Here is an 18,551-nt window from a genome sequence, read left to right on the forward strand (position 1 = left end):
CTGCATGAGGTTTGTCTTGTTTTATTTGTTTTCTTAGAGTTTGTAGCAGTTTGATACAACTGAGGTACTTGCTAGGCCCCTTTAGAGGATGCCTATGGTCCTTAAGTGAAATGAGATTTTATGTATAAGTTACATGATCATGTGTCTGCTGTCATGAGTTACCTCTCTTCTTGGTTTTTAAAGATGTTTTCACTCATTAGTTTCTGGATAAAACTGTTAAATTATCCTGCATACAGTTTACCATCTGATGGGCTTTGATGTTAATGGCAAACTGTAACTTGCCAGGCTTCTTTTTCCTGCATCAAATTGAGCTCTTGTTACATATTTGTTTTTCTCTTACACATTCAAAATCAGCACTTAGCTGACTATTCATAGACATGTCTTTTGAATGCTTTATTGACTTAACCATTTTGTATAGCTGAGCTGAATTGCATTGGGCATTGCAATGCTGCAATATAAAAACATATCCACAAGATCTTACTATCATTACCATTGAGCAAGGCATTTTCCTATTTAATTACTAATTCAACGCATCCAAATCTCTTCACCCACATCTCCATCTACCCACCCTCACCAGCATCATAGAATTCAGTTATTTCTGAAATTAATTCATGTTTATTTTCTTCCATAATTTGTCTGGAAATGTATTTCATCTACCTATTGTTGTTTGTGTTAAGACCTTTGTGGGCAGCACGGTGGCACAGTGGTTAGCAGTGCTGCCTCACAGCGCCAGAGACCCGGGTTCAATTCCCTCCTCAGGCGACTGACTGACTGTGTGGAGTTTGCACATTCTCCCCGTGTCTGTGTGGGTTTCCTCCAGGTGCTCCAGTTTCCTCCCACCGTCCAAAAATGTGCAGGTTAGGTGAATTGGCTATGCTAAATTGCCCATAGTGTTAGGTGCAGGGTAAATATAGGGGAATGGGTGTGGGTGGGTGCGCTTCGGCGGGTCAGTGTGGACTTGTTGGGCCGAAGGGCCTGTTTGTAATCTAATCTAATCTTTCCAGTATGACTCCCAATGGACCTTCTTAGTTGTACTGTCATGATTTAACGTCACAATTTTCTGGCTTCATCTTCTCTAAATCTTAATTGTTAAATATCTTTTAGATTCTTTAGCCTAAACACACTTGAACATCTTAAGTCTCAGCTTTCTTTGCAGTGCAAATTTCTGAAATTAGGGATAAGTCTTGTCCTACTTTTCTGCTTAGCCTCCCTTGAATATCTAGACAGCTAGAACTGGATTCAGTATTCAGTTGTGGTCTTCTTGGGTGCTTGCATTTATACCCCTATCCCTTCTCATGTGTATTCGTTTTTGGTTTTTACAGATATGTCAGAATTTCTTTGACTCCAAAGTTTGCTTTTATAAACTTGAGCAGTATTTATTGTGTCACCCTGTTATCTATTTTTCTTTGTCTCTGTGCAGCTCATTGTTTTAGTCTACATTAAAATTAATTATCCATTGTTGTTCCCACTTAATGATCTTGTCCAATGCATTGTGTAATTTGAGTTGTCTTTTCCAATTCTACTGTTTGATCTAATTCAGTATAACTTGACTACTTTTCAATCCATGCCATTTATATGTATGAGAAACCTAAATCGACAGGATATCACTAAGTTAACAAATGAGTCCAGTACTGAATCGTACCTTTCATTCAGTTCCTTATCCATTGAAGCCTATATTTTGGCCTTGTGGTGAGATTTAATAGGTTATAAGCTATAGAATAGAGTGCAACTCGTATTATCAAAAAAAGGTAAACAGCCAACTGTGGACCTCACAGTAAACATCTATAAAATTTTATTTGAGAGTTTGTGAGGCTATTTCTGGTTTTTCTTTGCTCACATAGTGCATGAAATACACAATCAAATATAATATGAATCAATCAGGAGATGCAGCACTGTGTAAAGTCCATATCTCTTTATTTTACTTCTTGATTGTGGTCTAATTTGGGGAAAGAACTGTTTTACAAGAACAGACTGAGAAAGCATTATTATACTTTCCTGGGAAAAAAAATGCAAGTCACTGAAACTCATTGTGGGTCAAGTTTCCCATAGCTTGCAAAGCAACAGTGTAAAAGATGAAAGAGGAGACAGCATGGCACAGGGGTGTGTATACAAAGTAAGATTTATCTGGCAACAAATTGCTGATTTGTTTTTGGAACTGTGACCAGTTGTGAATGTCCAAGGTCGTCAGCCTGATGACAGCTGACTGATTTGGTCCTGGGTAGCTAAGCAGCTTCTAGGTATGAATGATGGTGAGAGGTGCTCAGACCTCTGGAAGCGCTGGTGGTGTGTCTCTTCAGTAAAATTCCTGAAGGTTTTCTCTTACGAATTGCTGTGAGCTGTTACTTTTAATCAATAAGGAGAAGATTTTATAATTTGTGAACCAGTTACAATATGCCCTTGTGCAGAATGGAAGAAGCTGAAATAAACATTCCAGAGAACTCAAGGACTTTGGGACTAAAAGGAACCCCTCTATCAAATTAAAAGGACTGTTACCGTTGAACTGTTTCCCCAATATTTTTCTCGCTTCCATTCCTGACCCTCATGTTTCTTTTGGCTGTCTATATGTATCTGTAGGAGAATTTTGAGTGAAAGTTCTAACTAACAGAGGTGTGTGTCATAAATTCAAAGTTCATGTGCAGTTTGAATCTGCTTATTTGTAATAAATCAGTCTAGTTAAGTACAGAAATCTGGTCCATACTTTCAATTAACATGAGTTTATCACCAGGTCATTGAGGGACTTTACGTACTTTGAGAATCTTTCTTTTGACTTCTGTGATGACTCTGGAAATAGTGAGACTTGATTTCCAGTGTGTTACCTCTATGAGGTTTAACAACAGACAAATTATTTGCACAACATTATGTTGAAGAATGCAATAAAATTTAAATATTATAGTTACTGACTGAAACAATTTAACATGTTTCATTTGTCTATGAAGTAGAAATGTAACGATCTCTGTGGTCTTTGAGCTTGTCTCTTCATCTATGATCTGTATGACATCCTTATCCAAATAGTTTTCAGGTTGGTTATTGATTACATTAATTTTTTTTTGTTGAAGCATGTTTTGGTATTGAGCTGTACCTTTGGGAAATTTCTGAACTGATTGTTGATAGCACTTTTGTGAAATTGCTAAAGTGCGCTTGTTAGGTTTGAAACGGAGTTGTGAAAAATTTGGTGCCTTGTGCTATGGTGAGAACATGATTAAGTAGTAGTCAGCAAAAGTTCTTTAATTATTTACTGGTGTTGAACAACAGTTAAATACAAAAGTAGTAGCTAGTTTCTGATAAATCAGTAATTATATGAGGGGAAGGAAACTTTGACAAGGACTAACCTGATGTTTCAAAGTGACAACGAAGATTGATGAAGGTACAGTGGTGAACGTTATCTATATGCACTTGAGCAAGGCATTCAACAGGGTTCTGCATGGTAGACTGATTAGCAAGGTTAGGTCATGTGGAATCCAGAGAAAGCTAGTAAGTTGAATACAAAATTGGCTTCCAGATAGGAGACAGAGGGTGGTGGTGGAGGGATACTTTTCAGATTGGGTGCCTGTGACCAGCGGTATGCCGCAAATGTTGGTGCTGGGTTCACTGCTTTTTGTCATTGATATATATGATTTGGATGTGAATCTAGGAGGAATGGTTAGTACGTTTGCAGATTATTTCAAAATTGATGGTATAGTGGATAATGAAGAAGGTTATCTCAGAGTACTGTTAGACTTTGATCCGATATGGCAGGTGGAGATTAATTTAGATAATTATAAGATGTTGCATTTTGCTAAGGCAAATCAGGGCAGGATGTATGCACTTAATAGTAGGGTCCTGGGGAGTGTTGCCAAACAAAAAGATCTTCAGGTGCAGGTCTTCTAGTTCCTTGAAAGTGGAATCATGGGTGGACTGGGTAGGGAAGAGGTCAGTGCATTGAGTACAGAAGTCGAGATGTCATGTTGTGGCTGTATAGAACATTGGTTAGGCCACTTTTGAAATACAGAGTTCAATCCTGGTCTCCCTGCTGTAGGAAAGATGTTGAACATGAAAGAGTGCAGATAAAATTTACAAGGGTGTTGATTTGGAGATGCTTGTATTGGACTGGGGTGTACAAAGTCAAAAATCACACAACACCAGGTTATAGTCCAATAGGTTTAATTGGAAACACACTAGCTTTCGGAGCGATGCTCCTTCATCTGGTGGTATTGTGCGATTTTTAACTTTGTGCAAGGGTGTTGTCAGGGTTGGAGATTTTGAACTACAGGGAGAGGCTGAATAGGCTGGGGATGTTTTCCTTGGAGATTTGGAGGCTGAGGGGTGACCTTATAGAGGTTTATAAAATCATGAAGGGTGTGGATAGAGTGTATAGCCTATTTCTTTTCCCCACAGTGAGGGAGTCCAAATCGAGAGGGCATAGGTTTAAGGGGAAAGATTTAAAAGGGACCCAAGGGACAACTTTTTCATACATAGGGTGGTATGTGTATGGAATAAGCTGCCAGAGGAAATGGTGGAGGCTGGTACAATTATGAAATTTAAAATGCGTCTGGATGGGCATATGATTGGAAAGGTTGAGGTGTTATGGGCCTAATGCTGTTAAATGGGGTTAGATTAATTTAGGATATCTGGTCAGAATGGACAGGTTAGACTGAAGGGTCTGTTTCTATGTTGTACAACTCTGTGACTCAATGACTGACAGTTCACAACTGTTACTCTACTAGAAAGTCCTGCTTTCAGATACCTGTAGTTGACACAATTGCTTTCCAGATGTCAGATAACTGTGTGGAAAATTCCCTAAAAAGTATTAGTGGTATCAATAAAAACTTTGGATTTATGATTGGTTAGATTTCTGACTCGAAATGTGTTGCTGAAAAAGTAAAGCAGGTCAGGCAGCATCCATGGAGCAGGAGAATTGACATTTCGGGCATGACCCTTCTTCAGGCTCATGCTGAAACGTCGATTCTCCTGTTGCTTGGATGCTGCCTGACCTGCGCTTTTCCAGCAACACATTTTCAGCTCTGATCTCCAGCATCTGCAGTCCTCACTTTCTCCTAGTAGATTTCTGACTCCACTTTTACATAATTCAGGCTAGTGCAACATTAGAATAGCACCAGTTGCAGAGAGTGACCGTAAATCATAATGTAAAGATAGCTATTGTTTTAACAGAAAAGACCTCATGAGTAGTAAGTTACTTGTGTTTGAATAATAGAGTTAAATCTTCAAGATCCGCTCTGGTTGGGAATGCAGGCTGTCAAATTATCGCACTGTCGAGCTTGCTGGTTTCTTAGCACGATTCATAGCATTGGTGGCTTTCACCAGGTTGAGGGGCGAGTGCCCCAACATCCATTCCGATCCATTAATATCATGAAAAATTAATTGAGACTTCCAGGAGTGGTACTTGCATGTGCAATCAGGTATTTTTTTTGAATGGTGTTATGGGTTGAAGGAGAAATTGGGAATGCAGTTCAGTGATTCCTATCCACAGGGTTACTGAGATGAATCTTTTGCTTCTCAGGGTTTGCTGTTCATTGATCTCTTCCCCACCCTCCACCTCCATTTGGAGGTTCGAAGGCCTCTGGCTGTCTTGTTCATACCCCCAAGGTGTTCAGCAAGTTCAGTAAGTAAAAGGACTTTGTCGTCAACAGCTGGTTATCAATCTACAATTCATTCTGCTATTTGTTGCTGGCTGAGTCTCATTTTATTGACACCTAGTTCTCCAGTTCATCTACAGTAACCACCCTCTCTCTACTTGAACAGTGTAAGCAGTACTTAAAGTGAATGTCGGTACCCTGCTTTTTAAAAACAAAAGTACAGTATTCCCTTCAGCAGTGTTTGGTTTGAAAGCCGTTTTCCTATTTAAGCCCATAATCAAAAAATATTGGGAAATAAAAGAATGTTGTTTTTAGGATATACTATAGGGAACCGGTTATAGCCACCCCAGGGAATTAGGAAGGCTCCATGTAAGGGTTAATAGTGTAGATGGGTCTAGGATTTGGGCACAGATACTGTGTAGTCAACATAATGGAGGGTTCAAAGGCAGTGCGAGCTCACCCCTTCCTGACGTGAGGAGGTTAAAGATAGCTAAATATAATTTTGAGCCACTGAAGTTCAAGGAAAGGTCAAGCTGGCACTGCAATACCCAAATAACAAATTTTAGTTCCAGTGGTGACAAGGGGCAACACCGTCCCTAAGTAGACCAGAGCTCTGGACATCAGGAGACCAGAGAGGGTTGGAAGAAAGAAACATTCAGAAATGATACCTTAAGCGGAGGCTCTGTAGCTGTAGATATACCTTGAAATAAGAATCACTGCTGCAGATTGTGACTATCCAGGTAGATGGTCTCTCAAATCTGATCCCTCTCCTCCAAAGACTTCACATCACTGTTCTTCTTAGTGTGCCAGTGGGCTCTAAATTACTGGCATTAGATTTCTTTGCTTTGGGCTCTCTTCAAGGATCAGCTGCAGACCTGGCTGGTGTCTCAAACACCGACAAACCACTGCACCTCTCTGGTCACTGATTCCCTATTTGGAGTGATGTGGTCAGTACTTCAGTTTCCAAAAGATGTAGCTTTAGAGACACAGAAGACATATGTGGAAGTCCAGGTGTTGAACTGGGGTGAACAAAGTTAAAAATCTCAACACTAGATTATTGTCCAACAGTTTTATTTGGAAGTACAAACTTTTGGAACACTCTGTTCGTCAGGTGGAGCAGGATCATAGGATACAGAATTTAGAGCAAAAGATCATAGTGTCATACAACTGATGCGATATATTGAACAAACCTAGATTGCTGTTAAGTCTTTTATCTTTCAAACTGAGTTGCAGGTTTCAATTCTTTCAATTCACATTCCTGAGATAACTTAAGGTTTTATTTTTGAAAAAAAGTGACATCTCAGCTGAGACCATGCATTAACGATGTGAAGTTAGAATTTGTATATATTCCAATCTTGAGTTAGATTGGTTCTATTTCCAAAGTAGGAATTCCAAATAAACCTGTTGGACTATAACCTGACATAGAAGACAGACATTTTTGCTTCCACCTTTTAATTCCAAGGATAGAGGGTGTCATCAATTGCACCAATGTGGCCTTCAATGTACCCAAAGACTGGCCAGTTAATTTTATCCATAGAATGAGTATTCATTCGATTTTGAGTTCATCTGCAATCAGAAGAAGAGTTTCCTGCTTGTGTCAATCACTTCTCTGCCAGCTACTCTGACTTCATCAGTCCACCTTAGCTTTTTATCCCACCCTGAGATTCCATGAATGCATTTTAGGGGCTAGGCAAGACATCGTGAACTGATAACTAATCGCCCTCTACAGGAGCCCATGACCGAGGCAGAAAGGCAAAAATCATTCAGGCTGTCAGACTTGTGAATAAATGGTTCTGGTTGATTAGTCCAATCAAATTACGCCCTGAAATAGATTTGTGATACTTTTCTCCCTTTTGTGGTCTCTGTGCTCTCCTTAATATCACCCTTCAGAGCGGTGTGACCCTTGAAAAGGTTAAAGACTTGGAAGGAGACAGCTCGTCAAAGGAAGGGTCGAGCAGGAGAATGAAAATAGGCTGAGGGGGAAAGTGCAGTCTTGTTCTGCAAGGCTTAATATTCTAATGAACGTAAGGGATTATTTAATTTTGGCTCATTTCAGTGAGTCTTTCTGACATGAGATGAACTATTCAGAATTGTCTGTGATGAGTCTTCAATTGAAATCATATCCTGGAACATGCAAACTTCTGACTGCCAATAAAGAATGTACATCTGCTTAGAAGTTTCTCTGTCACTGTTGGTGGACACTTGCTCACCTTAGCCACTTCATTACCTTTTACTTATCCTGCTGTAAATAAAAGGAGACTGAGGCACGGTGGCACAGTGGTTAGCACTGCTGCCTCACAGCGCCGGAGACCCGGGTTCAATTCCCGCCTCAGGCGACTGACTGTGTAGAGTTCGCACGTTCACCCCGTGTCTGCGTGGGTTTCCTCCGGGTGCTCCGGTTTCCTCCCACAGTCCAAAGGTGTGCAGGTCAGGTGAATTGGCCATGCTAAATTGCCCATAGTGTTAGGTAAGGGGTAAATGTAGGGGTAGGGGTATGGGTGGGTTGCGCTTCGGCGGGTCGGTGTGGACTTGTTGGGCCAAAGGGCCTGTTTCCACACTGTAAAGTAAAGTAAAGTAAAGTAAAGTAAGAAATATGTGGATTCATATATCAATATTTAAACGATGCTCATAAAGAAAATAAATGCACAGTTACATTGAGGAGAAATTCCAGTGATCGACTCAATGGTCTGCCTGACATGAGGCCTCAATGCTTGGCCACTTTTACAGCTCTAGGACTCTTATCCATTCTGAAAAGTTGCAAAGTACCGTGGGCAAACACTCCTTCAATGTTCATGCAACATGCAGCCTTGTATGCCTCATTAGATATGCCTGCTTGAGGGTGAGTACCCAGAAATCTGTTCTGTGCCAATTCTTGTGTGGTTTAATGAAGATGAAGGTAGCCAGCTCTTTTACTTTTTCCTGTTGCTTAGATGTACTTGATGACTGACCTCCACGTGGACATGTGCATCTCAAAGAGCAGCTGCATCTACGTCATTGCATGGGCAGCTTCTACCATTGTGTCCTGCTTCACAGGTTCTCTAAAAGGCCTGATGGCCAAGGATGCAGATGTTGGTGATCCCTTTGACAGGTGGCACCCTTACCATCTTCAGTAACCACCTCAGTCCTTGGATAGCTGGATAGATAATCAGCTTGGGGGCACGATTCCGATCTCTCCAGACATTTGTGTCACTAACTGGTCAGCCTGCACAGTGCAGGATACATGCTGTGAAAATCAGTGGTAAGTGGCTTGTGAACTTTGTGTTGTGCCTCATACTGGTCTCCATCAGTTGGCAGTGCTGTCAGTCCTCAGAACCTTGATCCATAGAGGCGCACGTACCCTAGTCCAATCTCAGTCTACAAACCAGCATTACCTCATGGAATTCTGACATGTGTGAGAACAGATACTGAGGGCTTAAAACCGAGAAGCTGTAGAAAAGTACAGTGTGTGCAAGGGAAAACTTGGAAAAACAAGTTAAGAAGTGAACTCATTCTGAAGAAGGATCACTGGACTCAAAAAGTTAACTTTGCTTTATCTATGTAGTGCCAGACCAGCTCAGCTTTTCCCACAATTTGTTTTTGTTTCGGATTTCATCTGCAGTTCTTTGTTTTATTTTAACTTTGGTTTAATTTGGTCAGTTGACTTACTTGAAAAAGTAGATGGCAGGACTGATGGCAGCCCTTTTCCACCAGCCAACAGTGGTTGGTACCTCAACACACAGTCATCTCAACATGCATCTTTGGGGTTACATCCCATCTGCAAACATTCCGTTATTAGAAGATGACAGCATGAATCTCTCAGCAGAAATCTTTCTCTTCTCAATCAGCTTCACTTCAATAAATCAACAAATGAAACCAAATTGATTCACATTCGAGTGAGCTGATCATTTAAAAAATGTTTGACTTTATTTACCATGGTCTCAATGCAGAACAAAATTGTTTGGAGCATTCCAAGCTTATTTCTTCCTCTTTACTCTTCAGCAAGTTGGACTATAGCTTTGCCATTGACCGAGGATGTGCATGATTGTTTGTGTTGGGTTTCCTTTGAATATCTAGTACTGTGATACATGTATGATTCTTTGCCTATTATTTAAAATTAAAATTATCTGCAGAAATCATAGTTGCAAAACTAGGTTCTATGATTATGATGGGCTTTTTATTCATACTTCAACATGCTACTATGTCTATCTACACAGACTTACATTGAAATGTATATTTTGTAACTAATGAATTTCAGTTGATTGCATCATGATTCTTTGAGACTTATTTAAAAGAAATCGGACAAAATACAATAATGCAGTCCCAAGGCAACTCGGTTAAGCTAGGAAATGCTACAATATAATATTTAAAAAAACTAACATTTTATTTCTAAAGCCACTGATTTGCAGAAACTTGCATTTCTTTAACTTTTTGTACCCATCTCTTAATCGTGAAGGAGAAGCCAGTGTGGAAGGAGTTCTCAATCAATTGGTGCAGGAACATTTACAGCTAGCTCCTCTGCAATGGGGTGAGTACTAAAAATGGCAATTTTGGGATACTGAGGTGAGCAATGAATCTTTTTGAGAAATCTCGGTAATGTATTAGAATCAGAATCAGTTATGGTTTTATTACTTGTTTTACATCTTAATTTCTGTTGGAGGTGTTTTCTGGCTAATGTTAATTGTTGGAGTTTGAACTATATTGGTGATGTAAAATATATCTTTGATGAAATTGATGTCTGGTTTCTCATGAAGTAGCTGTACCATATTTATTGGTTCATTCAAATATGCCTCTAATTCAGAGTCATTCTTTTCTTACCTTTGGGGGAAAAAAAATGAGCACACTGATTTATCATCCAAGTAAGCCCACTTTATTGCTTGCAATGCAGCACAAGAATCAAAATGTTTGAAGATTTTTTCTTTCAAACAGGGAAACTAGAGGCGTTTAGATGAAGTGAAAGTAATACCATGTAATGCATAAGCCTGGTTTATTGAAATGTTATGAGTTGTGTTGGAATTAAGATTTCGCTATCATGTTTGGTCTTGTAAGTTATAAAGTTCAGTTTATAATTAAAAAAATCATTTTAAGCTCATAACTTGGCAATTTGTTCCAAGTAAAACTAAAAGTTATTGTTGATTGTGTCCCAAGTTGATTGATTATCTTGATAGTTAGTCCAAGAGTATTGTTAAGTGACAGCTTGGTTACTGATGTGCAAATTATTTATGATATAGATAAACATAAGAATAATCATGTTGATGTATTATGATATTTATTTGAAGATTGCTCATAGTGAAATATGTCTCTTGATAAAGAAATGTTTAAAAACTTCACATCTTCTACTATTATGCAATGGTAGGGCGACTAATTGAAGAGTTTGATTGTTTTCAAACATTTCAGTCATTCGATGAAGAAAAACATGGGTGTGTTTTGAATCTAGAGGAAACACAAGGCAAGGATTTTGAGAAACACATAATCCAATCAGAACAATGCAAGAGAGGTGACAGCAAAATCTATGTTGGGATTTGTGATTTTTGAAACATTATTATGAGAATATTTACTATATTTATTTGAATACAGTTCATGGTACTTTTAACAGTTTATAATCTTTTAATACACAAATATTTTATTAAAGATTAGTTATTGAAAGGGCAACTTAAGTGTTTTTAGGGCATGATTTATAGAGATCAACACAGCTAATCTGGATTTATTTTGAAGTCACTTGTCAGGGTCTTCTATTCTGTAAGGGGCCTGGTCAATTCACTTGGCTAGATAGCTAGTGTTTAGTTCAAAATAGTATCTATGGTGCAGGCTTAATTCCCATTACAATTGAGATATGCTTAGGAATGGCCTCTCAGAATGGAAGGCAAGAGCAAGCCACCACTGACCAAATCTGCCAAGAGAATGGCTCAGCTGAATCATCTGAAGATAATAAACCTTTGGGCAAAACCGTACCATTTTTAACAAGTTGTCAAATTGTGTTACAATGATTCATACCTTTTGGATATTTGATTTTGTGTAAAGTAAGCACTTGGACATCATGCAGAATTGAAGAAATTTCTGTTTGAAAATTCTCAACAAGAAAATCCAGTGCAGTTAGGTAATATGTTGAAGCCTAAGCATCGAATATTCTATGCATCTATGCTTGAGTCGATAAATAATTGTCAATGTGTGTTGATTGGATGTTCAATTATATTCAGGCAGTAGGTGTGAACTGGGAAGAACTTCTGTTGTGTGAATGTCACTGCAGAATTTTAATTCGCTTTGGAGCTGTACTTGGAATGTAGAATGAATGAGTGACTATATCCAGGAATATGTTAAAACAAGTTATTGCATATCATAAGACAACAATAGGAAAACAATTGTAAATGATAATTCATGATAATTAATACATAGAAAGGAATGAGAAGAAAGAAGCAACTAACTTTTATTGAAGTGAAAGTAATCATTTTTGTATGTAAATGTCAAAAAGAATGTATTTATTATAGCACAGACCTTAACTCTAAAATGGTCTGCCACTGATCTAACATGGGAAAGTAACTCCAAATTAGTCAATTTTCTAAAATAATGAAATTACTTTTCACACATACACAAGCCTCTGAATAGCTCACACAAAGGTAGATTTTCAGTTACTAATGCCATCAATTCTTCTTATCTTTGCAGTGTTCTAAGGATTGCTTGATTGCAGCAGTGATTTCTGAAAAAGCTAGCTTTAAGCCAAATTTGCTGGTCCTATTCCAGCTGTTTGAACCATCTAGAGTTTGCTCAAAACAAAAGGTCTGAACAATGTACAAATCTTATCTCTGGGTGATTTGCAAAACTAAGTTGGTTAACCCATTCTTGATGATTCTCAAATGGGTACTTGTGTGTCAATCTAACTCTATCATTGACCACCCTGTGCATGACTTCTCATTGTCCTGGTGTACACTTTGACATTGAGGTCAAAACAGTAAAGACAATTTCTCTTTCAGAACAATGAAGACGCAATTTGAGCATTAACACCTAGGTGCAAAACAGTATTCAGTCAAAACGTAGTTGAGCATCCTTAGAAACAGCCAAAAACTAGGGCTAGAAAGCACTGTTGATTCAGATAAATAATTAACCGTGACTTAATCAAAATGCAGTCACATTTGGATTTAAATCAAAATTTATGAAGTAAATTAAGCAGCAATGAAATAAAAATGATAGTATTTCAAACATTTGTGATTTCGAACTATAGGCCTGCACTGTGCTCCCAAGTGGAGGAACAAACCCAACTCTGAAGTGTCATCCAGGCTCTAACTGTTAGCTTGCCCTCTCTACGGATGCTGTCTGACCCACTGTGATCTCCAGCATTGGTTGTTTTCAGTGAAAATGATAATGGTTAGGTTGGGGATCAATATTTGTAATGTACATCTTATAGATGTGCAACAGGTTTGCTCTCATTCTACTTTTGCCACATTTTGTCTGGTGCAAAACAAAGTTTCTGACAGCACAGACTTGATGGGGATGAAAGGCCTCTTCAGCACTGTATCATTCTATGATTCTAACAATCTCAACTCGTCTCCAAAATTAAGGATATCATGTCATGTTCCTATATATATTTCTATATATATATCGTGTCACCACAATAATATTGAAATTTCTATACCACGCAAATTATGTTCCAAAAAAGGGCCATTCATTATGTTAAATACTTTACAGCATCAATTAACAAAAGGTCAACGGAGACAAGATTGCGTAGCAGGAGGCCTCCTGGCCTCTAAAGTGTCAAAAATGTATCAAACATTTAGAGAAGCAGTTTGATTTTTTAAAAAAAATTATTTAATTGTTCATCACCAAGAATGGCTCAGCAGCAGCATTACTGGTCGAGCTGGTCACTTGTTAAAGGACATGGCTTCTAGACTGGGTTTGCGACAGGTGTGGGAACCAATGAGGGAAAACCATACTTGGGTATATCTTACCAATCTGCTGGTTGCAGATGCATCTGTCCATGACCATATCAGTAAGAGTGGATACCATATAGACCTTGTGCTAACAAAGTCCCACTTTCCTGTTGAAAATACCCCCCATCATGTTGTGTAGCACTATAACCATGTTAAACAGGACAGACTTTGAACAGAGCTAGCAAATCTACTGGGTATCCATGATACACAGTGGGCTTTTGACAGGGGCAGAATTGTTTCTGAACACAATCTGCAACCTCATGGCCTGGTCACCTCCCCGCCTCCCCCACATTGTCAGCCAGGGGATCAACCCTGGTTCAATGGTGTGTGCACGAGGGCATGTCAGGAGCAGCACCAGATATACCTAAAAATTAGATGTCAATTTGGTAAAGTTATTAAATAGGACTACTTGAATTCCATGCAGCATAAGCAGCAAGTGCTAGACAAAGCTAAGGAATATCACAACGAACAGATCAAATCTCAACTCTGAAATCCTGCTACTTTTAGTTGTGAATGGGATTGACAATTAATTCCTGGAAGAGGAGGTTCTACAAATATCCCCATTCTTAGCAATGGAAGAGCCCAACATGTTAATGCAAAATGTAAGGCTGAAGCATATACTGCAAAACCTTTAGTCTCTGACAACATTCCATCAATAGTACTGAGGATTTGTGCTCCAGAATTTGCTGGTCCGCTATACTATTGCAGTATAGTAGCAACGCTAACTTCTTTCTGACAATAGGGAAAGTTACCCAGGTACATCCTGTACATAAAAAGCAGGACAAATCTAACCTAGCCACTTACTGACCCATCAGTCTACTGTCAGTCATCAGTGAAGTGATGGAAGGTGTCATATGTAGTGGTATCAAGCTGCACTTGCTCAACAATAACTTGCTCACTGGGCCCCAGTTTGGGTTCCACCAGAGTCATTTCATCCTTGATCTCATTACAGCCTCTGTTCAAATGTGACCAAAATAGCTGAATTCCAGAGATGAGGTGAGACTGATGGTGCTTGACCTGAAGGCTGCATTCATTGGAGTATGGCATCCAGGACCTCTAGCAAGACTGGAATGAGAGGCTCACTTTCCATCGGTTAGAGTCATACCTGGCACATACGAAGATAGTTGTTGGAAGCTTTTGAAAAAAAATTTAAATTTGTCTTTTAAATATCGAACTACCAGTGACAGCGTATACTTACAAAAACCCTGTAAGTTAACAAAATAATGTCCCTACTTCAAGTCACTGTACCTAGTTTAAAATTAAAACAAGCTTGATAGTCATCTCAGTAAATCATTAACTGATGCATTTTTCCCAGCAATGTCTACCCAATTGTATTCACTTGCCAATTAGACAGCACTGTTCTCCCATAACTAAGTTATTTTTCTTTTACTTTGGTATCTCTTGCAACTTGTCCTGATGAGTGCAAGGTGAAAAGCTTTAATGAAGTGTGATTTTTCAGCAAAACTGATATAATTGAAAAATCTCATTTTAAGCTCTTTGACCAATGTGACGGAATTATGACATTGAAATAGAATGGAATTTAGTTTTGTAACTGTGATTTACGTGTTGAGATCCTAAGATTTTGCATGTCAGTTTGAAGAAGCATTACGCAAGTTGGATATACCTTCTTTGAGAAAATAAAGACAAATAACAGCTTTTTGATGCTTATCTCCACTTTGAAAGGTGGATGTTCTTGCATGAGACCTTGTTTGGTGTTTTTGCATGAGGTGCTGCTGTAACAACGTTCCCAAAGAAGCAGGTCAGCTGATATTGACATCTGTGTTCTGCATTTAACTACTTAAGCATGATCATTGGAACTTTGTTGTCCAACTTGTACAGTTTTAAAGTTGCTATTTTTATTGTTTTTGTTAAGAAATGGAATAATTAGAAACACTTAATACTGGACTTGGCTTGATCTTTAAGTGAGTTTCTGATGTTAGTGTTTCAATTTCTGTTTACACAGAACAGGTTCTCTCATGATGACTGCCCTGCCTTCTTTGTTATATACAGATTTGAAGTTCCCAGTTTTCAATAAATTACACAGGTTTTCAAGGGTCATTTACAAAAGGTTTTCCATTTCAGCCATCTTGTGTCAAGTCCATGTACCTAATTAAATAATTTCTCATCACTTCTCATATTAAATTCAGAAAAATGGTAAATGCTGGAAATTTGACATCCGATCCACCAACAGCTGTCAGTGGGAAAGCAATGTTCATAAATTCAAGTGCAACTTTTCGTCAGAAATATTAATTTCGGCACATGCTAATAGCTCTGCTATTTATTTGACTATTTTCTTGTTATACAGTTGTTAGTAAAATGCAGAAGTGTTGGTTGCATTTTAATCATTGAATTTAGTCAGTATTTTAATAAGAAGTAGAAATCATCAGCTGAGTCTTTACAGGAAGCAAGGTGCAAGGATGTCTAGTCCAGGTAATTTTGGGAATGAGTGGGTTTGTTTTGGATATTGGTGGCCAGTCTATTCCCAGAAATGGAAACCAATCTTGAAGGGAAGGGAGGAGTCAGAAATCGGCCATGTGAAGGTGAGAGTGGGGTGGAAATTGGAAACGAAATTGATTAAACTTTCTTAATTCCAGATGTGAGAGGGAAGCATCACATCAGTGATATACTGGAGAAAGAGTTGTGCGTGGGGATTGGAATAGGATGGGAACAAAGAATGTTCCATGCACCCTACAAAGAAATAGGCATGACTGGGGCCCAAGCGCATACCTATTGTCACCCCTCTGACCTGAAGAGAAAGTTTCAGATCATGGATATTAAACATTGTTATGCTATCAGGTGCTAGGAATGATTAACATTGTCACTGTTCAGTTAGCTCAGGTGATGCATCAGCCAATTATCCCTCTATCTGAGGGAATTTTTCACCTTTTACGAGGAGCAAAAGTGCTAGCTGATGGGTGGAACCATCAAAAATAAACACCATAATAAAACCTAGCAATCCCAGGGAATATTGCACCTTTTTTAATATAGTAATTGTGTTGGAGATCACTTACCCGAACGTCGGAAGCTGACTGTATATGACCACTAGAGTGTTTCCCAACTGGCAGGGATCATTGCTGTCTGGTGATTGCAAACCAGCAGATGGACGAGCCATTGTCATATAGAATAGGACTAACACAAAGAAGTATACCAACAGCTGAACGACCAGGAATGCTACAGACAACTACCTGCCAATCTGACCACAAAACACACCCGTCAACTCAGACTGGTCAAGTCCTTTGATCTAGATCTTCAGAATATCCTCTGCGCACTCGTCCCACGTAATTCTCCCAGAGGAGAGCCAACACACCTGGACGTCCCATCATATCAGACATTGGGACCCTGTATGAAAACCTCTCTGGCTATGTCAAGGGCATCTTGAAACCCATTGTGCAAGGAACCCCCAGCCTCTGTCACAAAACTACAGATTTCTTACTGAAACTCAGGACCAACGGACAAGTCAAACCAACAACTTACCTTGTCACAATTTTAGCACTCATGCCAGCATCTCCCACGCTGCCACAGCCTCAGTACTCAACACCAACAACTGCCAATTTCTGGATGCCATCTTACAACTCATCCAGTTCATCCTTGACTACAATGTCTTCACCTTCAACAACCAATTCTTCATCCAGACACACACAACAGCTGCGGCGACTACATTTACATAGAACATAGAACAATACAGCGCAGTACAGGCCCTTCGGCCCTCGATGTTGCGCCGATCAAAGCCCACCTAACCTACACTAACCCACTATCCTCCATATACCTATCCAATGCCCGCTTAAATACCCATAAAGAGGGAGAGTCCACTACTGCTACTGGCAGGGCATTCCATGATCTTACGACTCGCTGAGTGAAGAACCTACCCCTAACATCAGTCCTATATCTACCCCCCCTTAATTTAAAGCTATGCCCCCTTGTAATAGCTGACTCCATACGCGGAAAAAGGTTCTCACTGTCAACCCTATCTAACCCCCTAATCATCTTGTACACCTCTATCAAATCACCCCTAAACCTTCTTTTCTCCAAAGAAAACAACCCCAAGTGCCTCAGCCTTTCCTCATAGGATCTTCCTACCATGCCAGGCAACATCCTGGTAAACTTCCTCTGCACCCGTTCCAGTGCCTCCACATCCTTCCTATAGTATGGCGACCAAAACTGCACACAATATTCCAGAAGCGGCCGCACCAGAGTCTTATACAACTGCAGCATGACCTCAGGACTCCGGAACTCAATTCCTCTACCAATAAAAGCCAGTACGCCATATGCCTTCTTCACTGCACTATTTACCTGGGTGGCAACTTTCAGAGATCTGTGTACATGGACACCAAGATCCCTCTGCTCTTCCACACTACCAAGTAGTCTACCATTAGCCCAGTAATCCATCTTTTTATTACTCTTACCAAAGTGAATCACTTCACACTTAGCTACATTGAACTCCATTTGCCACCTTTCTGCCCAGCTCTGCAGCTTCTCTATATCCCGCTGTAACCTGCCATATCCTTCCTCACTGTCTACAACTCCTCCGACTTTCGTATCATCCGCAAACTTGCTCACCCAACCTTCTAACCCTTCCTCCAGGTCATTTATAAAAATGACAAACAGCAATGGTCCCAAAACAGATCCTTGCGGAACACCACTAGTGACGGCACTCCAAGATGAATCTTTGCCATCAACTACTACCCTCTGTCTTCTTCCAGAGAGCCAATTCCTAATCCAAACCTCCAACTCACCCTCAATGCCATATCTCTGTATTTTCTGCAGTAGCCTACCATGGGGGAACTTATCAAACGCCTTACTAAAATCCATATATACTACATCTACCGCTTTCCCCTCATCTACCTCCTTCGTCACCTTCTCAAAGAATTCAATAAGGTTTGTGAGGCACGACCTGCCCTTCACAAAACCATGCTGACTATCCTTGATCACATCATTCTTATCCAGATGTGCATAAATCCTATCCCTTATAATTCTCTCTAAGACTTTGCCCACAATACACCAACATTTTCATGCATAAGTTTGACCAAGATGTCTTTGCTTCACATGTGACTTCTGACCTTGTCCACCCCAGTCCAACACT

At 39.5% G+C, this 18,551-nt stretch overlaps 1 protein-coding gene and 1 pseudogene across 4 annotated transcripts in view; one reads left to right on the forward strand and one right to left on the reverse strand.

Moving 5' to 3' along the window:
- trappc9 (trafficking protein particle complex subunit 9) overlaps positions 1-18,551 on the forward strand; it is a 619,414-nt gene that overhangs the window by 289,807 nt on the left and 311,056 nt on the right. For all 4 annotated transcript variants that reach the window (XM_072570417.1, XM_072570415.1, XM_072570419.1 and 1 more), the window contains one exon: positions 9,986-10,077. In XM_072570417.1, the coding sequence (XP_072426518.1) occupies positions 9,986-10,077 (92 nt within the window). The remainder of the gene's footprint in view (positions 1-9,985; positions 10,078-18,551) is intronic.
- Positions 14,294-18,551, reverse strand: part of LOC140476708 (general transcription factor II-I repeat domain-containing protein 2A-like) — a 148,240-nt pseudogene continuing 143,982 nt past the window's right edge.

The sequence above is a fragment of the Chiloscyllium punctatum genome, chromosome 5, assembly GCF_047496795.1.
Source record: "Chiloscyllium punctatum isolate Juve2018m chromosome 5, sChiPun1.3, whole genome shotgun sequence".
Lineage (NCBI taxonomy): Eukaryota > Metazoa > Chordata > Chondrichthyes > Orectolobiformes > Hemiscylliidae > Chiloscyllium > Chiloscyllium punctatum.